This window comes from Alosa sapidissima, chromosome 9, assembly GCF_018492685.1.
Source record: "Alosa sapidissima isolate fAloSap1 chromosome 9, fAloSap1.pri, whole genome shotgun sequence".
NCBI lineage: Eukaryota > Metazoa > Chordata > Actinopteri > Clupeiformes > Clupeidae > Alosa > Alosa sapidissima.
The window spans coordinates 6369932-6396310 of NC_055965.1; the positions used below are offsets into that span (position 1 = coordinate 6369932).

Sequence of the window (26379 nt, forward strand, 5' to 3'; positions counted from 1 at the left end):
ATAGACAGATAATGAAAGATCAACACACAAGAGCAGGGGGAGTGGTACAAACAAACATATCAGTAAGTTATGTAAAAGACAAACAGTACAAAATAGAAAATAACATAGATCAAATAAGCACTAATACTGAGTTAAAAGCCAGGGAGTAAAAGTAAGTTTTAAGATGGGATTTAAAAACAGGCAAAGAAGGAGCCAGTCTTATATGTAGTGGGAGCTCATTCCATAGTTTAGGGCCAATTACTGCAAAAGCCCGATCTCCCCTGCTCTTTTACCTTGATGGTGGGACTACAAGGCGGCCTTGGTCAGCAGGCCTAAGTGCCCTTGATGGAGCATGTGGTTTTAACAGATAAGTAGGTGCAAGCCCATTTAAAGATTTAAAAACAAAGAGTAGAATTTTAAAATGAATCCTAAAACAAACAGGAAGCCAGTGAAGGGCAGCAAGCACCTGGTGCTTTTGCTTTCGCGTTTCAGTCAGGAGGCGAGCCGCTGCATTCTGGACTAGCTGAAGGCGGGCGAGGGAGGAGCAGCTAGCGCCAGCACAGAGGGCAGTACAATAGTCAAGGCGTGATGAAATGAAGGCATGAATCACCTTTTCAAAATTGTTAAAAGATAAAAAGGGCTTGACCTTAGATAACAGCCTTAGATGGAAGAAACTTGATTTGACTACAGACACACAGACAGGAGAGCTAACATGGCGACAGACCCAGACACACAGACAGGAGAGCTAACATGGCGACAGACCCAGACACACAGGCAGGAGAGCTAACAGGGCGACAGACCCAGACACACAGGCAGGAGAGCTAACAGGGCGACAGACCCAGAGACACAGACAGAAGAGCTAACAGAGCGACAGACCCAGAGAGACAGGAGAGTGGCAAACAAACAGAAGTGTTACAGTGAAAGTCAGGTCCACTTGGCATCTCTCTCTCTCTTCCCTCTCTCTCCTCCCTCTGTTCTGGCTGGTCTCGGATCACCGGCTTCAGAGCCTCTGCATAGGCAGATGGGCTGTGACTGGACTGATAAGGGGGAATCGATCCGGGGGCCTGGCACCAAGAGAGAGAGAGAGAGGAGAGGGGAGAAGAGAGAGAGAGAAAGGCCTGTAATCAGATGCCTCCCCCGGGGGTGGGGGTTAAGCATGTTTAACAGGCCTGTGCTAACCGGAGCCCGGAGGAGGGACAATGCCCCCCCCCCCCCCCCCTCCGTCAAGTGAGTGAATCTTCCCAGGCATCGCTCAAAAGCTCCGACATGAGATGCTCAGCGAGATTAATTTGTGAACATGAAGCGTGAAGAGGACAGCCGTTTTTGTGCAAGTGAGGGAGGGTAGCAAACGCTAGGCAGCGTGATCAGGGGAGAAAAGACCTGGCAGAATACGTCCACAGGCTGAGTGGACGGATCAAAGAACAAAGATTCATTTTTCATAGTTTCATGAAGTACAGCAAGAATGTTCATCCTATGAGTGATTAAACCAGTTCTCTGTCTGTGTTTTTGTTGGGATAATGGGATTGTGGTTTTGCTTTGAACTTTCTCTGTTTTTTTGGCATAAGCTTTTCTGGCACTTCCCTCGTTCTTGAACATTACAAACTGGGCCGTACTGTATGAGTGAGATGCCTGTGCCAGCAGTGTGTGTGTGTGTGTGTGCATGTGCGTGCGTGTGTGTGTGCATGTGCGTGTATGTGTGTGTGTGCACATGCGTGTGTGCATGTATGCATGTGTGTATGCATGTGTGTGTGTGTGTGTGTGTGTGTGTGTGTGTGTGTGTGTTCTAATCTTAGCTCTAGCTCTGACGAGAAGTGTGGTGTGGACCCGGGTGAGAGTGGTATGTGATGAGGCAGCAGCAGAGGGAGGGGAGTGACCTGCCCACTGCAGGCTGCTGCTGCTGCCCACTGCAGGCTACTGCTGCTGCTGCTGCTGCCCACTGCAGGCTACTGCCACTACGCTGTTGGAATGCACACACATACACACATAAAATTATACAAAACAACATGCAATCACAAACAGACAGTAACACACACACACACAAATGGATAAATACATGTAATATACTGACACACAGTCTGGAGGATCTAAACAGCAAGTGCTCTGGTTTCAGTTAGTGTTGCCTCACAGTGAGTGGGCACATACTTTGAGAGTGCTTAAGATGTTATGTGCTCAAGGCCAGTGAAACTAGTCATGCAGATGGGGAAATTCCACTCATTCTACTCTCTGACTAATAGTCTCATCCGTGTGCCCCTGATTACTTACTGGTTATTTAGTAAGCCCACTTGACAGGACTGCACCTCCCTGAAATCACCTCAGGTGAACATACCAGGCAATGCTGGAGTGCACCTCACCTCACGCAGCGTTTCATCTAGGATTAGCTCATTCACATTACACATGTCCAACAGCAGTGAGGACAGAAGGCACCGTGGGAGGCTTAGAGGCAGGCAGGCAGCAGGAGTACAATTCACTCATCACTCAAAAAATATTCTAAGTGTTACATTTGTAAGAAACAAAGTTTATACTCTAAGAAGTTCTATGTTACTCACATGACAACTCAGTCAAGGAGCTTGGTGTATCAATTTGAGTCAAAACCTTTGTGTCCGTTTCAGTCTATTTTGTTACTTGATATGGGAATGTCTTGACGTAGACCCTGTTGTGTGTTGTGAAATAAATAGTAACAATTTGACTAAAACAGTTCCAACAAAACGACTATACAAAATGAATTGTGTCCTAGATCTGATTAACACTTACTTACTGTGATAGATAGAACTCATGATGTGTTCTGAAGGGCATAACTTTAACTGCACCCCAGACGTTTTAGTGTTCTGAAACAGCTCTCAAGTGCCATAGTTAATAAAGTTAAACATTATGGGACATTACGTGGAACATGGTGTAATATAATGTTGAACGTGCTCATTAACTCTCCATTTCCATTGAACACGCAGCACTGCAAATGAACAGGTGCTCCAACCAATCACAGTTGACTTTCAGGGCTGTTGAGCAGGCTCCGGTGCCATATGGATTATATACATTGGCCAAATTAAATTATTACCGCGTTCTGGCTTCTCATATGACATGGCCAATGAAATCTGTCACTGCCTAAGTGATTGATGGATGATTTTCTCTCCCCCCTGTGTAGAGAGGCAGAACCACGCACGGGAGCTGGTGAGAGAGGCTGATCTGACCAAGTGGGACGCCCTGGTCATCATGTCGGGAGACGGCCTGCTGTTTGAGGTGAGCTAATAGAAATCCCCACCACTACTGTGTCTCTGTCCTTGGTGGTGTGATATATCCCCCTGAGGTGAAGTCTGGAGGCGGAGAAATGGAAGTCAGCAGTTTGTGTTGTGCTTCGTGGACTCGCTTGACCTTGTCTGGCACACCAGAGGCGCTGGAAACTTTTGAAACAGCCCTTCAAACTGACTTAATCAGCCACTCCAACACATACTGTACCTGCGGATATGCATTGTGCTTTTAGTCTGAGTCACCACACAGCCGAGTGTTTGTTTGAAAGGCTGCGTGCGTAGGGGGGGGGGGGGTGGTGAAGAGGGGTCACAGCGAGTGGCTCCTTGGGACGAGTGCGGCCGGCGGGGCTCGTCTCACGGCCTCGGCAGCGCCCCCTTGTGTCTGCTCTGTTCTTGTCGTCTAACGTGGTTCTGTCTGCTCTGTCCCCAGGTGGTGAACGGGCTGATGGAGAGGGAGGACTGGGAGGAGGCCATTCAGACCCCACTGGGGATCCTTCCAGGGGGCTCCGGGAACGCACTGGCCGCCTCCATCCATCACTATGCAGGGTAAGAGAAAGAGAGAGAGAGAGAGAGAGAGAGAGAAAGGAAGAGAGAGAGAGAAAGAAAGGAAGAGAGAGAGAGAGAGAAAGAGAAAGTGTGTGTGAGGGAGAGAGAGAGAAATGGAGAGACAGAAAGAAAGAAAGAGAGAGAAAGGGAGAGAGAGAGAATGAGAGAGACAGAGTGTGTGTGTGAAAAAGAGAGACAGAGAAAATGGATGAGATGTAGGAAGAGAGGTGGGGAATAAAAGGCAAAGACGCTCTTGTATAGAGGGGTAAGGAGGATACAGACAGAGAGAGAGAGAGAGAGAGAGGGAGGAGACAGACAGAGACAGACAGAGAGAGAGAGAGAGAGAGGGTGCCCATCATTGTGATGTTATTTATGTTTGGGCACATGCCCAGTTATTCAGGAGGGACTGCGGCAGCACTCTGGAACAGCGCGGGCCAGGCCAGAGGGGTGGGGGCACACTGGGGGTTTCGCTCGCACAATCCCACGAGCAGAGCGCTCGGAGCCATGCACAAAGAGAGGAAGGATCCAGAGGCTGTTTTGTTCTCTCCCTGTAGGGGGGAGTAAAGGGGGCAGAGTGTCCATGGCTGTTTTTTTTGGGGGGAGTTTTTTTTGGGGGGTGGGGAGGGGGGTTATGCAGTTCTCAGATGCACTCAAAATACATTTGAGTTAGTTGAGCCAATGTGTTTGCACTGATCATGACAGATCTATTTGATGTGAACATTGGCTTAAGTGCTACTCAGTTTTTTACACATTCTTAAATCTTCGGTGAATTCCACCCTTAAATAGAAAAGGCTCAACTGATCAACCAATCACAGAAAACAGCTCCATGTTTGTCTCTAAAGCAGATGAGGTCGTGCCCCTGTGCAAATATTAGCATAAGCATGGTGATGACAGCTGGATCTGAGCCCCCTGTAGACACAGACGTAATTGGTGCTCCGATCTGACAGATGAGGCTGAGTGACATTTAGGGATGGTGATGGGGGGGGGTATATGGGGTAGAAGGCTTTTTGGGGTGGGGGTAAAGTGTGTGTGTCTGGGGGGGGGGGGGGGGTGCTGACCTCTCCACCCTCACCAGCTGGGTCCGCCAGTGTCCTTTGTCTTCCATGGTCGGCGCGTCAGCTCACGGCGTCTCTCTCTCTCTCCTGACAGGTCACAGCCGGTGTCCAGCGAGGAGCTGCTGGTGAGCTGCGGCTTCCTGCTGTGCAAGGGCCTGGTGACGCGGCTGGACCTGACGTCCGTGTGCCTGGGCTCGGCGCCGCAGCCGCAGCGGCTCTTCTCCTTCCTGTCGCTGGCCTGGGGCTTCGTGGCCGACGTGGACATCGAGAGCGAGAAGTACCGGCACGTGGGCGCCGCCCGCTTCACCGTGGGCACGCTGGTGCGCCTGGCGTCGCTGCGCGTCTACCAGGGCAAGCTGGCCTACCTGCCAGCAGAGACGGCGGCGGCGGCGTCCACATCGACAGACACACCGCCGTGTCCCGCGTCGTCCTCTACTACCTCGGAGGTGCCGTCGGCCCACACGCACCCCCACCCCACCTCCTCCTCCCCCCACGGCTTCTGCTCGTCCCTGGTGTGCCGCTCCTCGAGAGCCTCACCTGGCCAGAATGTCACGCACACCTTCCACAACTACTGCAACTCCAACAACGCCTCCAAGGCCAAGCGGGGCCGGGACAGGCCCCCTCTGGCCCCGGCCTTGGGCCCTCGCGGCGGGCCCCCGGACTCCCTCCTGGTGCCCCTGGACCAGCCGGTGCCCAGCGACTGGACGGTGGTGCCCGAGGAGGACTTTGTGCTGGTCCTGGCCATGTACCAGTCGCACCTGTCGGAGGACCTGCAAGCGGCGCCCGACTCCACCCTGGAAGACGGGCTCATCCACCTCTTCTACATCAAGGCGGGCATCTCGCGCGCCACCCTGCTTCGCCTCTTCCTGGCCATGGAGAAGGGCGCCCATGTGGACGCCAGCTGCCCGCACCTGGTCCACGCCAAGGTGCGGGCGCTCCGCCTGGAGCCCTACTCGGCCAAGGGGACGATCACGGTGGACGGGGAGCTGGTGGACTACGGGCCGGTGCAGGCCCAGGTGCATGGCAGTCTGGCTCGGCTCATCGCCAGCTAGAGCGAAGACGCGCAGGACCGACCGACCGACCGACCGACCGACCGACCACAACCGACCGACCGACCGACCGACCGACAAAACCTCCTCAACCACCCCAAAGGCTACGACTGCGCCAGTTCAGACTATTTTATTCTTGCTGCTTTAAAGGAAAGTGCAATTTGGTGTAGATCTGAGTCAAATGCATATCCAATGACAAGACAAATGTCAAGGAAGTGGGGGCACGACGTTTAAAGATGGTATGAGTCCTTGAAAATACAGTTGTATTCCAGGCAGCACTCTAAAAGTGGCTCCAAATAACCCAGATATGTCATGCGTGACATCTCGACGCAAGATGCAGCAGATATGGATTTGACCCAGGTCTAATATTGTGGCAAATGCCTCTGGAGACAACTGAGATGATTTTTTTTTTATTTTTCTACTGACTTTCCTCTTTCTTCCTCCCCTCCATTTGCCTCTCCCACTCTCACTCTCTCTCTCTTTCTTCCCCATCCCTCGTTCCCAGCGATGAGAACAACGCCCCCTGGGGGTGACCCTGAGTAAGCCACGCTCGCTCTGCTGCTGCCTCTCGTTACGCGCGAGCCGCTCATGGCTGTGAATGTGTCGTGACAGTGTGTTACTAGGACCCAGGCCGCAGGCAGGCAGCAACTCCACTAGCCGTGCTGTCTGCCCCCACGAGCCTTCGGGCACACAGTGCAGGGAGGGAGAGTAGTACTGTAATGTAGTATCCCTTCACAACGCTGCCCGCAGTGTAAAAACAAAGCACTAACCAGTCACACTGCAGCATGTTTTCTTTTTTTTTTTTTTTTTTTTTACAGACCGGGGTGTCAACTCAACTTGAATTATCTTTGCTCGTATGCAGTCTGTATTTGCTTTCTATCTCTTTCGTTTAGTTTTTTTTGTTGTTGTTCCGATGTTTGGCAAGTCAAGACTGCTTTGACTCAGCGAGATGTGAGGCAGCTGAAGGCCAGCGGTGGCAATGATGTAACCCCTCCCCCCCAAGACACACACACACACACACACATACACACATACCCTGGCAGTCACGTGGGTCATGTGAGAGTGGAGGAGGAAGAGGAGGAGGAGGAAGCACTCACGCACACTACTCTTGTGCTGCACCGCATCCATCACAACATCTCCGCCCCATGCTGTTTACCCCAGCATATTCCACCAACCAAAAAGAGCTGCAAGTGTAGTGTTGAGCCGTGGCCAAGCGGAGATCAGGGTGGGTGGATGGCCCTAGTGGCACCTGCTCTTGGGTCTTTGGCTGCGGGCCTGTAGGGGCAGTCCCCCCCCCACCCCTCCAGCAAGCACTGCAGTGCTCTGTAGATAACTGTCCTCCCCCCGATCGCCCATCGCAACCCCAGCTGTCACTCTTTTGATTGTATGAGGCCGCCCCCCCTCACCCGGCCCTTTCTAAAATCCCCTGCACATCAACCTGACGGGTTGAGCACACGTCAGCCTTTATGTTCCCTTTGGAACTGAAGAGGAGAGCCTGCTGGACTCAGAGACTACACTATTCCACTATTTCTGTTAAAGAAAGCTCAACTTGGGATTCAGGCACTCTGGAGAAAATAGTGCTGCTGCTCGCTTCCTCAAAAACAACAACAAACAAACACCGTTTTAGATGACTGTCCTGCCTTAATACACACAGGGGGGGGGGGGGGGGGGGGGGGGGACATGATGAGGGGAGAGGTGTATGTGTGTGTGTGTGGGGGGGGGGGGGGGGGGTGATTTGCCTGTGTGGTTGATTAAACAAGTGCACCACACGGCTCAGAGAGGAATATAAGGAGGGGCTGTGGAAGAAATATTGACTGGTTTGAAAGCTGCATTAGCAACCACATGCACAGTTCCTGTGGATTCATTAGCTGACACTGTGAAAGGTTAGGCCTTCCTATTCATACTTACACACTGCTGGGGACAGAGGTCGTGACCCCCGGCACACTCCAGTGGGATTGCCCAAGCAGATGCAGCAGACAGGACAAAGAGGGTGAGTGAACCGTCATCAAGGACACAAGATGGCAGTTCACTGATTTGTTTTTGTCGTTTTCGTCTGTGGGTGTCCTTTGTGTGACTCGACTTCCGACTGTTTTTGCGAAGATGTGTCTTGACTTTACTGCACATAAATGCACATTTTAAAAAAGTATGTACTGTATTGTCAGAGAAAGGCGTTTAAAAAAAAAAAGAAAAGAAAAAAAAACAACTTACATGGGTCTCTCCAGAAAGACGTTTTAGTACCTCATATACCCATGTTGCTTGGTAGTCCCTCTCTCTCTCGTCAACTGCAATCTCTCGTCCCCCCTGACCCATAGTAGTCAGGGAACAGAGGAGACCGTAGCCTGGGGGAAAATAATTAGCAAAGAGTGAGGAGGAATGAGGCAGAGCCTGTTTGTTGAAATGTGAAATATGACATGGTGGTGACCATTGAACACTCAACTGGAAGGGAACTAATAGGCCAATTAGCATGCCACCACTCAACTGGAAGGGAAGAAATAGGCCTACTACAGGCATGCATTTTCTAGGCCTACATTCAGCTTAAATGTTAAGAAGCACACTGCTACTCGTCTTCAAAGGATAGAAAAGTATGGCTTTAAGTCCTGTGACAGTTCTGTGTTGACTGTGAAACTGCCTGTGTAAAAGCTATTCCATGTCTAAGCGTTTACAATATCTGGTTAGGAAGACTAGAAATCCAAAGCAAATGTCTCCATTATCTATGCAAAAAAGAAAAGAAAGACAAAAGAAAAACTGCATGTGTTTTGTTATTGCTGGTCATGCAGTTCAGTTTGTTATTCTGTTTGGTGTGCCTTGGTGTAGCTCCCCCTAGTGGCTGGAGGAGTGGTGTGAACAGCAGTTTACTGGAGATGAAAGCACAGCTGAAGGCACCACGACAAAGGCCCTGCTCAGCCGTCCCCTCATGCTCATCAACACCATAGCTAACCTCTCTTATGAAGCTCCCAATGATGCTTTTGGCTGAAGGGAGATATAGAAAAGCAATGGCAAATTCTAAATCAAAAATAGACTGGACAATATCAAGTGGCACGGATGAAAGCATATGGACCTCTGGTCACTAGCAGAAACAATAAAGTGTCTGATTTCATGCGATCCTACTTGAGGTGGGGAAGAGAGAGGATTTGCTGCGGACAGGTTTCTCATGAATAAATGACTCCGTTTGCTCCATGATACAGCTATCCCATCAAATCAATCTCCTGTTTGTTTCCAAAAATGTTGCTACTGTAAAGCAATCTGATTGCTGTTCTTGTATTTTTTTTTGCTATGGCCTCTAGGGGAAAACAAATTATATTCAGGTGTGTATGGTGATGGTTAGAGAACTGTCATTTTTACTCTTCTGATGATTTAAGCCATTTCTTGGACACTGTCTGATAGAGAATTCTATTTTTCAACTTTGCAAATGTCTGTATTTTTTGTAGCAGAAAACCAAAAAAAAAAAAAAAAAAAAAAAAAAGATTTGCTGGAGTTTTTTTCTTCTAAAATAAAATCATACTTCTAAATCTTGTCTTGGTATACTGTGGTGCATGGGAGAGTCAACAAAGCATGACATTTGTCTTGACACCGTAGTTGCTATGGTTCTGCTTGCAAAGAGTTTTTAATGCATCGCTTTTTACAGTTGTTCATCTTTAATGCAACCAAAATAACTGTAAAAAATTACAAATAAATCCCAAAAAGAAAATACAACACACTCTCAGCAATTTATACATATTATGCCCCAAGCATTCACATGACCGCTTTCACAACTCCCTTTCTTTTAAATATATATACATATAGATATAGATATATTTAATTTATATATTTTATATAATCATGACTTCTGTACAGAAGAATCAGGCTACAAATCATATTTTTGTTTATTAGTTAACCAATACAGGCCACTGTGGAAATGTCAACATCATACAAGTCAAGTCTTGTGTGGAGCCGTTTAAGGCTTAAAGCAACATGTTACATGCTTTGGCTGTAGTCACTCATATTTATGATATTTTCAGAGTACTGTACACATACACAGAAGAAAAAATAAAAATGTCCATAGCTTCATGTGCTTGATATCGGTTTTCAATGTTCCCAGACGTCGCTTCACATTTCAGTTCCGTGGGAGTGGAGGAAGAGGGAGGGAGGGAGGGAGGGGAAGGAGAGATAAGAGAGGAGGACGAGAGGGGGGACACAGGGGCAGTGAGGAGACCGGTTCAGGACTGACAGGCAACAAAATCAGAGACAGAAATGAATACCGTGCCGAAAAATGCGTTCCTGTGAAATCATAGGACGGCGGGCTGCTCTTGGGGGACTACATTTTGTTCACTTATTTTTGGTTCTGAACTGCATTGTGTCCCACAAGACATCATCTAAGGTCAAAATGAACTGAAGTCAGTGAGACGCTCTTCTCCGTTTGTACAAGAAGCAGCTACGATATATATTTAAGAAAGAAAAATAAAAAGGGAAGAAGGAAAGAAAAGAGAATTTTAAAAAGCAAGCATGCTAGTCAACCCTTTGATCCATACTTTACCCACTGACCCCCCCCAGTGTAAAAAAAACTGCAGTCTGAAATGGATGTAAACATAAAAAAATTTCAAGCAGAATCAGGAGTTGTTGAAACGACTGCGCCTCAACCAGCAGCGGTCTGCACCGGTGGTCTACTGCTCCCTGGTGGCCGTGTGGGGTGGTCACAGGATTGGCGTTAATAAGAGTGCTACATTGTAGTAATACTGCCTTATTTATTATCAACATTATAAACATAAATGCATTAAATCAAGTTTCAATACAATACAAAGAACAGGTAAAACACAACAATGGCAGTCAGCAAATAATGATCTATGAATGCTGACAATTTTTTTCCAGTTGGCAAGAACAGTGTTCTGATTAGAAACCATCTTATCTAGTGCTTCTCAAAATAATAATAAAAAAGATAATCTAAGCATGAGTATTTCCCAAACACCCCCCTTCGTCAGCCATGGAGGTCTAAAAGACCTAAAAACTCAGTGAAACATCGCCTTGGTTACAGTGGCAATTAACCTCTTTTTAGATGAGGTAAATGAGCCGTCCCACTACACAAGCCAGAGATGGGGAGCTGCTCAGGATGCAAAGTCAGCGTGAAGTGGTTCTGGGGGAGACCGGAGTGGAAATCAATATTTCATAAATCCTAAAAACCTTGCGAAAGCCCCTCGCCTCGGCTGGGACCCGGCTAAGACTCGCCAGGAGAAACGTGCTGATTGGGTGAAGAGGTTGATGATGAGATGGAACCTGGTTGGTTAAGAGTGTCGAGCTCCAAAACTCATTTCAAGTAAGGCAACATGTTCATGAGACACAGCATCGTAAAAAAAGGAGGACATGTCAAGGGATAAGGGGGACCATGCTGGGACAGTGTCTGAGAGGTCTGCCCACCCTGTAGAGGGCACTGTCCAGGACAGGGGGGGCAGATACTTCCAAGAGTATTTTCAAGTGCATTTCACAAAGAAAAAAGGGGGAAAAGTGGAGATGAGGTTGTCAAGGCAAATACATAGAAAACTTTGTATGAAGTCATGAGAATTGCTTTTTTTTTTTTTTTTTTTAAAGAGGTGTTCTTAAAAGTACTTAAAAGATGGAATGAGCTGTACAGGGTCATACAGGTGTTCTGGAGCTCCAACTTTGACTGTGTCTAGCGTCATTCTACACGTTACACCAAGTCTGGTACCTGGTCAAGAACATGGAGTTAAGAACTGCAAGAAAGTGCAACAGGTATCTGGCTTTAGTAATGTAAACTTGACACTCAAAATGTCTACATGGTTTTTGGTGCAAGGTGCCAAGAAAAAGTAGCACGGGCTGTTGTTGTTATTGTTGTTGTTGTGAAGCTAAGTGTCTGGGCAGTTTTCAAACATTCTTGATGTGTATGGGTGCATGTGTGCAGGTTTAGGGCAAAAGAAAACTATCAGGAACGTCAACCTTTAAAGACTTCATTGTAAATTTTCAAATCAGATTGTTGACCAAACTGGTTAAAAACTTAGCAAAAAAAAATATAACAGCAAAATGGGGTATGAAGACAAGGACCAGAGACTTCAGTTTTGCTGGGATATGTAGTCCATAAAATGGAAGCAAAGACTACAAGTCAGACTGGGCTACATGTCAGTTAATGTCATGGCAACACTGATGAAAATGAGAACAACATCCATCAATTTTTCAGCTGGGGCAGTCTGGGCTAACTTGTGCAAACCCATTGTGTGGTAACAGTTCAATGAATGGCCTATCAGGGACTCTGACCCTCCCACAGCAGTGATGGGCAGGACTCAGGGACCCAACCAACAGCATCTCAAAACATCAACAGCCTTCTGGCTTTGGTTGGATCTGTCCCGTCCTGCCTGCCTTCTTCCAGGGGCCCACCAAAACCCTTCTGAGAAACTGAAATCACACAGAAGGGCTCAATAAGGGCTCTCGAATGGCTCAGTCAAGACTCGATTGGGTCTCAAAAATGTCCGTTTCAGCCTCCTCCCCACTGTGGCTGAGCCGTGCCTTCAGTGTCCATGTCTCCCTGAGCGACCAGAGTATCAGTGAACAACATCAGGTGGGTGGGGAGGGGGGTATTTGGGGGTACGGTATTTGTCAAAAAAGGGACGAAGTGTGGGGGTAGCTTATGTTCGAGACGCTCAAGGAACTCGGAATGGGTACAAACACAGCTTGTGGGGAAGGGGGAAGGGGAGGGGCTCTAGTTAGGCATTTCAGTACAAAGACAAGGCGACGAGGGTCTCCTCAGGTCACAGGTAAAGGCAGTAGGCTGCTGGGACACAATGCTTCTGGAGCACAAAGAGGGTGAGAGAGAGAGAGAGAAAGAACAAAAGAAAGAAAGAAAGAAAGAAAGAAAGAAAGAAAGAAAGAGTGAGAGTCAGAGAGAGTGTGAGAGGAGGATGCAGCTGGCTGGAGAGGAGGGAAAGAGAGAGAGAGCAAGGGAGGGGGGGCACAGTGCAGCTTTTTGCAGGCAGGTGAGGGGGGAGAACAAATCTTTTCTTGTAGTGCCAAGAAGCAGAGACAACTGGAGGGGGGTGAGGAGAGGGGGCGACAGGGTGGTGGGGATCGGTCCTTATTTGTCCTCCCTGTGCTCGGCGATGCCAGCAGCAATAAGGGCGGCCCGGTACTGCAGCAGCACCCCACACATGCTCTTGACGAAGCCCTTGGAGAGGGGGAAGAGTGGGAAGCCGATGTCCGGGTAGCCGCTGCGCTCGGGCAGGAAGCTGCGGTAGCTCTTTCTCCGCTTCTTTGGTCTGACCGTGGGTTGAGACTCCTTGGTTTGCGACACGCCACTCGAGCCCTGCGTGGTGGACACCACCGCCGCCGCCCCGTCTGACGTCGTCGTCGTCGTGACCCCGTCCGACCCCTCCACCGCTCCGCCGCCCGCGCTCCCCCCGGTCACCGAGCCCTCGCAGTCCGAACTCTGGCTGAGGTCCTGCTGCAGGGTGGAGGCGCTCCCGGACGAGCCCCCGGCCGCCGCCGTGGTGGAGTGGCTCAGGCCCGAGTCCTCCAGGTCCTCCTCCTTGCTGGGGCTGCTGTGCGCCAGCGCCTTGGGGATCTCCTCCAGCGGCTCTCGGTCTCGGAAGCCTCCTCCTCCTCCTCCTCCACCGGCTTTGCCGCCGCCGCGCTCCACCACCGTCCCGTCCAGCTCCAGCCAGGACTCGAGCCGGTGCACCAGGCGCCAGCCGCAGGCGTCAAAGTGCTCCCGGATCTCCTGCTGGAAGACCTCCACGGGGTGCTGCAGCAGCGTGGTCATGGACTGCACCATCTTGATCAGCGCCATCTCGTTGTAGCACCGGCTGTTCTCGTAGCCTTCCTGCAGTCCCCGGTCGCTGTCGAAGCCGGCCTCGTTGTAGTAAGGTTCATTTACCAGGATGAGACCTACGGCAACAGAGTCAGTCACACTGATGTCTACTGATAGCAGAGTACTGGCCAGTCCACATTGAATTATTTGAAGGAACCGTATGTAAGATTGCAGTACCAGTTTTGGTCACAATCACTTTCAAATGACTGTAGAGCGGTGTATCCCCTCCCCCTTCCCCCTGACTGGCAGAGCTGGCAACCCGGATGCCGAAACACTACTGACTTTGGGATTAGTAGATAGGTGGAGGGTGGCGCATCAGGCCAAAACACAACATGACAACATCAACATCAGTTGAGGGCTGCAACTAAATTACAAGATCCTGGTCTTACTACTGTTGTCAGTGATATAAGTATTTGAAATAAACATGATTTATTAATGTCTAGTGACATCAGGGCCATTTTATGATTAATTGAAATACATTTCTTACATACGGTTCCTTTAATAACAGATCTATATATATAAAAAGCATATCCAAACTCCTCATTATTAGGACCCAGTGTAACATCTTCAGGCATGTAAATTATTCATTACACAAAATTAGACTGTCGTTCTGCATTGCAGAACCTATACGGAGGCTCACTGGGACAGAAATTCTATTACATTACAAAAAAAAAGAATCATTAAAAGTTGAAATCCCCATTGCCGCATCCCTACTTTGATCTGCTTAAGGTATCAAGGAGCTTTTATGAGATTCTGGCCGCAGTCTGTGCCCATATGAATAAAACATCCGTCTGCAATGGGATCAGACAGGCAGCAGGACGGGGCAGGTGGCTTCACCTTGGATGGCCCTACAGGACTAGAATAAGAATGGCTCCTGTTCTTCCTACCAGGCAGGTCATACATCGCAACTATTTCATTAAAGCAATCCTCAAACCTTATCAAAATGGATATTGATTTTAGAAGTATATATAAATGAAACATTTACAAAAGACCAGAAATCAAGGCATTTGTGGAGAAGAAGGATGGTTTGTGTGTTCTTCCTACATGTCATGGTAAGCTATTTCGTTGCACTGATTGGTTAGGTCTATCCAATTGAGTGCAGGGGCATTCCCCCCCTGTATCGGTTGAAACACGCCCAATAATTACGTCCCAATGGAGCAGTATCAGACTCATATTCTGACTAGAATTTGAGTATGACAATCTCAGGCTAGTGTTTATGATGAAATTAAAAAAAGACTCCAATAAATCCATATAACAGTCAATCATCAATTAAATTAGCATGTAATGAGAAAACCAATATAGTTTCATTGATGTTTTCACTGACCTTGGATGGAAATGAGCACTTGTAGCAGGCTAGATTTGCTGGTCCACCTCTCTGTGCCCTGCAGGACAGAATAACCACAGAACACATGTAGTGGGTGGCAAACTTAAATGCAAGAAATTCTCAATCTCCACCAGCCAGAATGAGTCGATTAATTTGCCACTTTCTCTGACAGTCATACAAATCTCATCACAGGACTCAAGGTCTTACAGTCTTTTTGATTCAAAGGCTCCCACACAATATGACTCAGGTACTCAACCACTTCTAAAACCACTTCTCATAAGAAACTGATGAGTCTAACTCAAAATATATGAACCGACGAATGGGTATAAAACAAGCCTTATCAAATGCAAGGCCCCATAAAAGTCCAAAATAGATAACTGGTCACTTAAAGTGCCCCTTTACAGGTCTTCCCTAAAGCAAAAACATTAGTTCCAAAGTACATTACCTTGCCAATCCAGGTGCCTAGCAGGCTCACGCACACTTTGCCGTTGTCATAGAGATTGGGATTGAGGCGGCCGCTGCACTGGGACAGGTAGCGGAAGAGGGGGGGCACTGCAGGGTAGATGTTGGGGAGCTGAATGTCGAACAGGAAGAGCCCGTCCTCATAGGGTGTGCGTGTGGGGCCCTTGATCTGAGCAGAAAACAGGTCCTGTAGCAGGAAGCACGGAGGAAAAACGCAGGAAGTCAGGAACAGAGATACACACACGCTAGTCAGGAACAGAGATACACACACACACGCACTAGTGAGGAACAGAGATATACACACACACACACACACACACACACATCAGGAACAGATACACACACACTAATCAGGAACACACACGCACACTAGTCAGGAACAGACACACACTAGTCAGGAACAGAGACACACACACACTAGTCAGGCCATCCTTAAAAGTATTTTCGTTTGCCGTAACCCGACCGACCCTGTCAATTTAGAACCGACCCACATATTTTATTTTTTTCCCCTTTTAGTCCGACCGACTTGCCGGTTGTAAACTTGCGTTAATACCGACCGATTGTTTTTTTTACTCTAAACAACCAATACAAATGCAATAAAATAATATTTCTTTTAGTAGGCCCAAGTATTGTGAATATAAAATTGCCTACATGCAAACGTGGCTCACTTAAATAAAACCCTGTGGCGTCATCTCTACAACATTGGTTTTACGCATGTCACACTATGGCCTACGCTTCGTTTCATTCACACAAAAGTTCTGGAAGAACTGTGGCCAGATCTTTTCTCATCCCTTCTCCCCCCCCTAGTCTAACGGTGACCGTGTCGGAGTATTGAAATTGGTTGTGGTCTATTTAGCATTTCTCAAAATATGGGTCCGCAACATGGAGACTGCTGGTCCGCGGAGTCGTGGAGTGAAATTTGGCCCGGTGCTTCATTTGACAATTTGCTGCGCAGTTGATCAAGAAACCGCGGATCGACGAAAAAATAAAACAAACGTTTCTGCTATCGATGTCATTAAACATGGAGCCCTACAATTAAGTGGTGGTATGAGCATTCATTCAATGCGCGTCTGCGCGAGAGAAACTGAAACTAATCGATAACGTTGGTATCAAAGCTCCGTTTCAACCTGTTGGAAGGCTATTTATTTATTTAACGAAACTTAATAGAACGACGTTGTTTTTTGGAACTTCCTTAGAAACAGAGCAGAGACTGTATAATACACTGTATAGCATTGAGTATTGTATAGTCAAATTTCAATATAACGAGGCCAAGAGCTATTGTAGCCTTTTTTCTGGGTACATGTAGATGAGCCCTATGACCCCAAAGTCTGCCATGACCGGGCCTCAGGTCAAATAAGTTTGAGAAAGGCTGGTCTATATAACCTGCATCAGAAAGAGGTTTGCAATGGTGCGCCTGAAGGCACGGGTTGAAGACCCAGTCAGTTACGTCACGATATGCACATTTGTGTAAATTCATTCCTACGTAATCGCCATGACCAAAATTGTACTTTTTTTTTTTACTTTGAATCTTGAAAAAAAAAATATTGACCTACCTACCGACCCATTGTTAATTTTTTTTGGCTGTTACTGCAAACAAAAATATTTTTAAGGATTGCCTCAGGAACAGAGACACACACGCTCTATCAGATGCTTTGAATGAAACCATCACTCAAGGCACACTGTTCTCTGTTCAGCATGCATCTGTAAGCTGAGAAGAAATCATCTCAGTCTGGTCAAGTTTTGCCTGTGTGTGTGTATCCGTGTGTGTCCCTGTGTTTGTGTCCGTGTGTGTGTGTGTGTGTGTGTGTGTGTTGGTGGTGCTCAGTGGATGAGCCTGGACTTGCCATGCGGTCCTCGAAGGTCTTGACCATGATGCCGTCGGGCAGGGAGGTGGCCAGCAGAGCCATCTCCTTCCGCACGGTGCTGAAGAACTTCTTGGCTTCAGCCGGCTGGAACTCCATGATCTTAAAGGTGTGAGTCTCTGAGGGAGAGGAAACGTAGCAGAGACAAATATTAAAATGTAACTGAAGAGATAAGCGTTTGTCTCAAAACTTGACCCCTCTGAAAGTTTAGTTTTTTGGAGGAGATTTGATGAATGGTGTAGCCACTACACCTTGAGCCAATTCAAGAGAGAGAGAGCTGATTCTAAAATAGTGCCAGTTTCGAAAACTAGGCCCAGCAACAAGGTCAGGATGAGAAGTGGTGTCCCTGAAACCCTTATTTTTAACCAACTTGAAAAGGAGGGATCCTAAAATTCATTTCTTTAATCTCTTTGAGTCCTGACATCCCAGAGTCCTGATTTGAGTACAGTGAAAGTGTAATGCAACATGACAGACCTTCTTCTAAAGCAACAACTTGCCTCTTTTTAAGGCATGCGTTTTTATAGGCAACTAGTTTTTTTTCAATCCAGGCTATTACACAGTCCCAACTGGGCTGTAAGGTGGTGTTTGCAAGGTTATTGCATGCTTCTTAGGTAGTTAGCGCTCTAGTTTTAGACCAGAGCTCCCTAGTGCGGTTTTAACTGCACAACTTTAACTGCAGTGAGGAGAGGAGAAATGGGGCAATAGATTCTTCCCTTCCCAGAGCAGCAGAGTTCATTAGGTTCAAATTACCTGGTGCCTCGTCCAGCACGGAGAACACCTCTCCCTTGGCACTGGTGAAGGTGACGCCAGGCTTGCCACCGCTCTGCTGGCACAGCACCGGCGTGTCGCTGGGCCACTCGGAGCGCACAGGCGTCTGCGGCTCGGCCTGCGGCTGGGCGGCCGAGGCGGTCGTGGCGGCGGGCCGCTCCTCCTCGGCGGCGCCCTCCTTGCGCTCCTCCTCCACGATGGCCACGACGTCCAGCGTCTTCTTGAGGTTCTCCTGCAGCTTCTTGATGTCGTCCAGGAAGCGCTTCTCCTTGGTGGGCTTGGCGCCCGGCTCGGCAGACGCCGGCGTGGTGGCGGCGGCGGTGGCGGTGGCGGTCGGCGCGGCGGCCGAGGGCTCCACGGAGGTCGGGGAGGTGGGCGAGCCGGTCCACAGCTGCTCCACGGTCATGTTCTTCAGGCTCTCCAGGATCTTCAGCGCCTCCTTCAGCTCCCTCAAGCCTCGCGCCGTGCCCTCCTTACCAGGCTTCTCCTCCGCGTTCCCTGGCGTCGTGGCGGCGGCGGCCGACGGGTCGGGGGTCGCGGTAGCGGCGGCGCCGACGGCCCCCGGGGCGTCCCCGCTGACTGGCGTCAGGGGCGTAGTTTCGGGGGCGGCGGTGGCGGTAGCCGCGGTGGGCACTGGGGCCGGCGCCGGGTCCTCCTTGTGCTCCTCCTCCACCGTCTCCCAGCTGTCGCTCTCGTCCTCCCACTCCCACTCGGAGGAGGCGCCGCTGCTGCTGCCCTCCACGGAGGTGTAGTCCGACTCCTCCACCTCCGACTCCACATTATACAAGTGCTGCGGATGGGGCAGATGATGGCAAGAGAACATCCATCAATCGAGAGCTCAAATCAAGTCAAGGAGCACAAGCACAGAACGTAATGGAGCAGTTCAGCCGTATCTAAATGATCCAATTTAAACTTCATTCAGCTAGCCTGACGAGCCAGACCCACATTAAAATGTAGGGTCTGGGCACTCACCGTTCGCAGTGCTCAGTCCGAGGGGCGGGATAATCAGTTGTCTTTCAAATTCCCTCTGCACGCAATAGGACAGCGGCAGCGCTAGGAGTCCCATGCGTTTCCCACCAGCGGAGCTAGTTGGCTAGTTCAAACGTTTGCCAACTTAACAAAAGCTTAACTCGTGTCACTGTTCGCCAACAGCAACATCCATCTTATTTGTTTTCAAGTAGCAGGGAATTCAAGCCAAACCGTTGCAACTCTGCCATCAATCATTATGTTAAGCCCACCTAACGACTCTATACACGATTTCATTGGCCTGATTCAGTTTCGATTTCTGGAGCTCACAAGCCAACGGAGAGCTGCTAGACTAGCCCTGGCAGCAAATGTAATTTGCTGCCGCTAGGGGCGCATCTAGATTTCTAGGCCATCATTCAACTCCTCTGCAATTACTATGTCAGGGCCATTCATCTCCACGAGAAACAGCTCAGACTTTAACATAAGTTCAGAGAGGCAGTTCCAGACACCATCTTGGAGATCAGAGATATGCAGCGAGGAATGGCTTTGTTTTGGGCTTGTGTGCTGGTGTTTGTGTTGTGTTGTGCTTGTGTTGTGCTTGATTCAGTACCTGTGGCAGTACGATGGTTTTAGAGTTGTCAGCCCAGACCACCTCCACCTTACTGCTGACATCCACTCTGGACACATGACCCACTGACGTCTGCACATAGAGAGAGAGAAAAAAAAAAAAAAAAAAGAAACACACACACACACACACACACACACAAAGATGGAATTACACTCTCGTCTCGCATAGCCACATCTATGTCCAGGCATGTTTGGAAACAACCACAGGGAGATGTGGGCATGTGGGTGACCAGACATTTCAAATGTGGTTTAAGCTATTTACGGACTCAAACAAGTCCTTCAAGGTGGGGTTTGAAGGAATCTTTGGGATAATGCCAGTAGACATTATGAGTGGGTATTAGAGGATTCTCATGTCTGGCCCACTAAGACTGCTTTCACTCAAAGCTTGGTTATGAGTGTAAATGTAATGAAATTCCCTCAAGACTGTCTATAGAAGGAATAACTGGTAATTACACTGTCATTTTCGCAGTCCTCTGGGTCAGGGTTGACTATTCTGATGACTATATCCGTGGTGCGGAAATGGAAGTCTGGATGATCAGCGATGTCATAAACACTGACATCCTCCTCTTCACCAATCACCTAGACGATGGAAAAACAAAGGAATGCGCAAGCGTAAACAAAATAAACATTAACTCAATGTTCCGCACAACAAAACCCACACATTGTCGTTAGGTTCAGTGGTTGATTATTATATAATGAATCATATAATTTGTTGATGGATAAAGAGATAGGCTTCAGAGAGGTGACCGGGTCAGTGCAACTGATGTTGCCGACGTCATGGCAACCACACTGTGACCCCACACTGAGTTGGCTGACCTCTACATCGTCGCCCGCAGCGTTGAGTTTGATCCACTTGACAGCACACGTCCTGCCCTTGTGGTCACCTGACTGAATGACCCCATAAAGCCCTGGGTCCTGGGGAGCGGAGGCTGAGAGAGACACACACACACACACACACACACACACTATAATTTGCAAGCAAACCCTCCACCAAGGCCCTCTTAGCAAACCCTCCACTAAGGCCCTCTTAGCTATTCCAATCCATGTACTTTGAAGTCTAGGAAATCCTAGCATTCAGGTGGCAATCTACTTCTTACTGAGACTAGCACAAACTAATGTGTTGAAGCATCATAAAGAAAACAGCCACTGCAGCATTGTGCCATAATTCACCACGTAGATCTAGATATGTATGAAGCATATGGAGTCTATGAATGAGCCATTGTGAGGTCACTTACAGCGCTTGTCGACGACGTAGTCGCCAGGGCAGAACTCGTGGTTGTCCAGGTGTTGGATGGGGATGAGGTCATTGGAGCGGATGCCCGTCTCTAGTCGGCCGTCCTTCCACATGACATCAGCCGAGGTCACTGTGGAGACGACCTCCACCGCCACCCTGTCAGCAGCAACAACACAGAGAGGGAGGGGGGTGTAGGTGTTGGTCAGACAGGGCTCCCTTCCTAAACCACACAGCATACTATACAAAGGCTAGCACAACATGGAAAGCAATGTTAAGTAACCAGGTCTGCAGTAGTGTTAGTACAGTCACATGCTAATTGCTACATAGGCTGAGGGCAATGTTGGCATTTTGTTAGCAGAGCGGAGACAACCGAGGCCCTGTCTGCTGAGAGCGGAAAGAGCTGGAGGGAGCCGGAGGGAGAGGCACCAACGATTGGCTGAGCGGGAAAGAGAAGTGCTAGCCGTCTCCAGAGGGGCCCAAGAGTGCGATCGATGAACAGCTCCTTTGTTTGGCCGCGCCGCTCGATGGCCTGAGCTGGCCGCTGCGATGATTATGATGATGATGATGATGATGAAGATGATATGATACTCTGGCAGACGGATGAGCCCGGTCCGCTGTGCCAAGCACTCACTGCAGCGCAATGCTGTGTGTCCGCAGACAGCACTACTGGAGTGGGAGCAGGCGGTCAAGTTAAGTGTCTGGCTGCCTGCGGCGCAAATGACCGTGCCAGACCTCTTAACCAGAATGCCACAACCTGCACCCTCTGCCCTCCAATTATAACTTTTAAAAAAATGAACTGCAAAAAGTCTTAGTATACTAAGAGTATTGCATCTGTCCTTTCATTGCACCCATCTGCTTGTAACATGTACATTTCAAAGAATTCATATTTTAGGTTTTGTAGGTAATTGCATGCAGGGTGAGTGACAGCACTGTGAATGCCCAGACTGTGGTCCCGTTGGGAGAGCAGACGTTGACACAGACTCAGCTAGGCTCCAGCTGCTCAGAGCGGCCCTGCCCAGAACAAAACCTGCTCTTCTGACATTTGCTGCAGTTCCTGTCCGTCTTGGCATCCTAGGTGAAGCTTGAAACACTTTCTACAGACTGCAGAGAGAGGACGGGAACGCAGGCAGCCAGTCTTAATGAGGACTACGATGGCAAGGGGCGGTGCGCAGTACTGCCTTTTCAGCAGTGTGGGTTTTTTTTGCAAACGGCAAACAATTCCACTGGCTCTAAGTGAACACCGAAATCCAGTATCATGTCCTGAAGCAGTACAAATGTAACCCCAAAAAACAACCATCAACTACAATTCCATAAAGCAGAGATGTTTTCTCCCCAGTGTTAACCAATTGCTTTGGAAATCTCTACAAATGTTTACAAAGACAGCCCTGTGCCAGGTTAATGGACTCTGATGAAGATGTAACCACATCGAAATGTTAGTAATTTGCTGCATCTATCTAAATTAAAATAAGCAATCTAAACATCTGTGCCCCTTTCTAAATTAAAATAAGCAATCTAAACATCTGTGCTCCTTTCTAAATTAAAATAAGCAATCTAAACATCTGTGCTCCTCTCCTTTTTACTGCATGACCAGTCCTCTCCCGTGAAGCACAAGAGTGTTACCAGAAGTGAAGCACAAGAGTGTTACCAGAAGTGCGGTGGAACATCACTATTTACTGTGCCAGGTTACATGTGCTTACTGTAAGAGGCCTGAGCACTATGGCCTTCTCCCCAGTGCGCTCACCTGTCGCCGGGCTTGAACTCGCGGGAGAACTTGGTCCTCTTCTTCTTGTGCTTCCTCTTGAGGTTGCGGATGGACAGCGGGATGCTCTTCTTGCGGTTGTGGCCCAGGCCCGTGCTCTGCAGCGAGGCCGTGGAGCTGGCCGACGACGTGATGGAGCTTGTGTCGTCCGTGTCGTCCGCCTCCGCGTCCGAGTCCAGGTCGCCCAGCGTCTCGCCGTGGCCCTCCTCGCCCGTCTGCACTTCCTTGTCCGTCACGCCGTCAGTCCGCTCCATGGGGCCGTTGTTAGGGCAACGGGGCGCTGAGGGGTCCTCCGCTATCCCATCATGCTTGGCCTCAGTTTGCTTTTCACCTGAACACGCACAGTAGAGTAAATGTGAACGCCATAATTACAGACCTCATTTCACTCGTCCACTGGTAATAAACCCCTCTCTCACAAGAGAAGAGAAAGTAGCCAAGTGGCAAGTAAACAGGTTCTTCATGTAATCCTTGGAAATCTTAAAGGAGAAATCCAGCGAGTTAACATAGATCTCAGAGTACTGTCGATAAATCATGAGCTCCCATGTACATGCACCCAGAGTGTAGATTTGTAGCTGCCTGGCTGCGTTAGGTGCTGGCTGTAGCAATTCGAGCTAGATAAAACCATTTGTGTTCCTTTTTTTCTTACCGACCGTGCTCGATGACCTCGAGAAACAGATCTACGTGAAAACTCGCCGATTTCTCCTTTAAGTCAGTCAGAAACAAAGTAGCTCAACTTGGGCCTTTTCTTTGATATTCCAGTTCAACTTTTGGTCAAGATCACAAAGAAATTTGACCCGAGACTCCCACCTACCGTCTGCGTGGTCAGGCTTGTCTCCTGGCTGTAGACGGTTGCCGTGTGAATCTGCACTGTCCGCTGACTTCCTCCCCAGCTCCTTCTTAAACATCCGCTTCAGCTGGTCACACAAAAACAAAACACATAAGCAAGACGTGAACATTAAGAATGGACACAAGGGCCGAGTGACCTTCAGCAGGGAGGACAGTAAACTTCAGTACATTACAAAGACGAAGGGGCAGATTACAGTTGACCCCTGAGAAGCTCGGAGCTCCAGAGTGACCTCACATACGCACCCTCCTGCAGACGGGATCCTCGGGGTGCACCGGCGCCCCCTCTGGCCCCTCGCAGGTGATGCGCGTGGCGTCCACCTTCGACGGGAACACGTAGAGTGCCCGGTCACCCAGCTGCCTCTGCGTGTGGTCATAGTAACCCAACCGCTTCACTCTGAAACAGACACAGCATTATTAGACTCCAAGGTCACATACTGTATGGTAAAATTAACAGTATGTTCTTACATGAATGAATACACACATCACTTGTTGAAGAATGAGTCTCACAAAAGTGACTGTGCCCTCATCCCTAAAAAGCAAATGCTAACTGCTCTTAAAATTGTTGGTTGGTGAGGTATGGTGGATGATGTTGCAGACCGCCTCCCCTTAAAATCACCAAAGGATACTCAAACTATGAATTTTGGGTGTGATTATAGCAGGCTAGAGCTGCTCAACAAGAGCTTCAAAACACAAGATGTGTGCTGGACATCTCACACACACACACACACTACGGCTTGAATACAATGAGCATCTTGGCTGCAGCAGTCCATTTCAATGTCACACAGTAACAAAGGCGGCTAATGACACGCGCCCCTTCCAGCCCCTGCACAGCATGGACTCATCTGGTGCAACGTGTGTGTGTGTGTGTGTGTGTGTGTGTGTGTGTGTGCGCGTGTGTGCGTGTGTGTGTGTGTGTGCGTGCGTGCGTCTGACGTACTTGCAGAGGTTCTCCTGGGTGATGGTGGAGGGCGGAGGGTAGACGCTGTCGGAGCCCTTGGGGGAGTAGCTCTTGGTGATCCACGTCACCTTCAGCTCCACCACCTGCACCTGTGGCCAGGGGGGGGGGGGGGGGGGGGGGGACAAGTGAAGAGTTCAGATACAAAACCCTCTAAATCCGTCTGACCACTTTTCTTTTAAATGAGCATTTAAAATCAGGCTCCTATAGGTTTTTGCCTACAAATCGATATTTCAGACCAGGAATAGAGTGGTATTTAGTGGGTTTTGAAGTTAAATTATTTGATTAACGTATACTATGTGTGGAGAGCATCCACTCTCCATCTTTCTCTCATTTTTGACGTAGGTGGCATTTACAGGCTTTTGCATCTGAACCTTTCAAGTCTCTTTACACCCAGCTCAGCTTTCTATTCTTTTAGCTTGGCTGAATAGCTGCTGGTAAATGTTGAGCCTTCATTATAGTTAGTTATATACTGTACTGCTACCGACAAGTGATACAGAACAATTCAAAATGCAGACCGAGGTCCATGAAAAGTGAGTGTGTACATTTAAATAACTTTACATATGTATTTGCTATGTCATGGTAAGGTCATCTTTCGAGGTAGCAACAGTTAGCACTTAACGTATCAGAAATGGGATCAAAAGAACAAAGTGCTCCAGTCGAATGTGGTGAATTTATGTGCGTCTACATCTGTGCGCTTGGCTGGGGTCCACCTACCTCTTCCACTACTACTCGGAACTTAGTCTTCTTACTCAACACTGGCTTTACGCCATACAGCCACTGCACGTTGGCGAATACCTTCGACGGACCAATCAAAACTTGGCCTGGGTAGAACCCATAAGCCTCATCAAAGAAGAGCCCCTGACAGGAGAAAAGCGAGGGATGAAGAGAGGGACGTTAAAGAAAGAAAGAAAGAAAGAAAGAAAGGAGTGTGAGCTGCAGTATGACATCTTTTAAAAAGAAGAAAGCGAAAAAGGAATGGTTCGAGAGGCTCCACTCACAGAGTCACTGACGTGAGGACAGACGTCATAGAGTTTGGAGCCATCTTCCTCACTCATTGAACACCTGCATCAAGCAAAATCACACGGTCACGCATGCAGCATCACAAAAAGGCTGTTAAACAGCTGTTAAAAGACTGTTTCAACGTGAGGAAAAATCCCAACACAAGTGATTAAGTCATTAAAAAAAAGTTACCTGGCTCCATTGGAAAGCTTCAAGATAATATTGTTGCTCAAGTCATAGACCTTCCCCAGCCAGAAGTCGTACACTATGTAATCCCCATACATAAATGTCTGACGAAGAAGAAAAGACAATGTTAGAATGACCTGAAAATCACCACAGGTATGACGTAAACCCATTAACCTTTCTAGAAAATGGTTAGCGGAGACCTAAAATAAGAATGGACAGGTAAGAGGAGAGCTTCTTACCCATATGTGTTGCAGGTCTCGACTGCTGACAGGATATAGGACACAGTTGGTTCCAACCAACTTCACGGCACACTCTATGTTAATGTTGGTGACTATACCACACTGCTTATCCTGTGGAGGTGAAACCAATACACAGAGATGAAACACATCTCACAAACAAACCTTCATATACAGACACCCCTGCACTTAATCACTGTATGACATGCCGGCTCTACCTATTAAGTTTCATTTTTACTCATATAAAATGAATATGATCATTTTTTTAAAGTTCTGGAGTTTGGGCGCACGTTCATATCCACATGGGTCAACAAGCCCGGTTCAGTGATAAGTCATCACAGTCTCATTAATTAACACCCAATTCATCAAAAGCTTCCACGGCTTTAAGCGAGAAGCTTAATCAAACAGTGAGCCAACGATAAAGCACCAGAGTTGAAAGAGAACAGGGAATGTAGGAATGAGTGTGTGTGTCTCTGTGTGTGTGCGTCTTTCTCT

The 26379-nt window shown here is 48.4% G+C and overlaps 2 protein-coding genes across 2 annotated transcripts in view; one reads left to right on the plus strand and one right to left on the minus strand.

Annotated features, from left to right (window-relative positions):
- The window catches only part of LOC121719287 (sphingosine kinase 1-like), a 23455-nt gene extending 17479 nt beyond the window's left edge, over positions 1 to 5976 (plus strand). The window contains exons 3-5 of the mRNA XM_042104763.1: positions 3119 to 3213; positions 3652 to 3767; positions 4917 to 5976. Of these exons, the coding sequence (XP_041960697.1) occupies positions 3119 to 3213; positions 3652 to 3767; positions 4917 to 5874 (1169 nt within the window). The 3' untranslated portion in view covers positions 5875 to 5976. The remainder of the gene's footprint in view (positions 1 to 3118; positions 3214 to 3651; positions 3768 to 4916) is intronic.
- Positions 5977 to 9710: 3734 nt separating this feature from the next.
- ube2o (ubiquitin-conjugating enzyme E2O) overlaps positions 9711 to 26379 on the minus strand; it is a 30755-nt gene continuing 14086 nt past the window's right edge. Inside the window, exons 3-19 of the mRNA XM_042104762.1 lie at positions 25888 to 25998; positions 25655 to 25752; positions 25462 to 25525; positions 25178 to 25321; positions 24443 to 24552; positions 23749 to 23899; positions 23471 to 23573; positions 22642 to 22990; positions 20902 to 21056; positions 20483 to 20595; positions 20120 to 20245; positions 19650 to 19739; positions 18056 to 18863; positions 17288 to 17424; positions 15427 to 15630; positions 14982 to 15039; positions 9711 to 13734 (exon numbers count right to left, since the gene is read on the minus strand). Coding sequence (XP_041960696.1) covers positions 12926 to 13734; positions 14982 to 15039; positions 15427 to 15630; positions 17288 to 17424; positions 18056 to 18863; positions 19650 to 19739; positions 20120 to 20245; positions 20483 to 20595; positions 20902 to 21056; positions 22642 to 22990; positions 23471 to 23573; positions 23749 to 23899; positions 24443 to 24552; positions 25178 to 25321; positions 25462 to 25525; positions 25655 to 25752; positions 25888 to 25998 — 3630 coding nt within the window. The 3' untranslated portion in view covers positions 9711 to 12925. The remainder of the gene's footprint in view (positions 13735 to 14981; positions 15040 to 15426; positions 15631 to 17287; positions 17425 to 18055; positions 18864 to 19649; positions 19740 to 20119; positions 20246 to 20482; positions 20596 to 20901; positions 21057 to 22641; positions 22991 to 23470; positions 23574 to 23748; positions 23900 to 24442; positions 24553 to 25177; positions 25322 to 25461; positions 25526 to 25654; positions 25753 to 25887; positions 25999 to 26379) is intronic.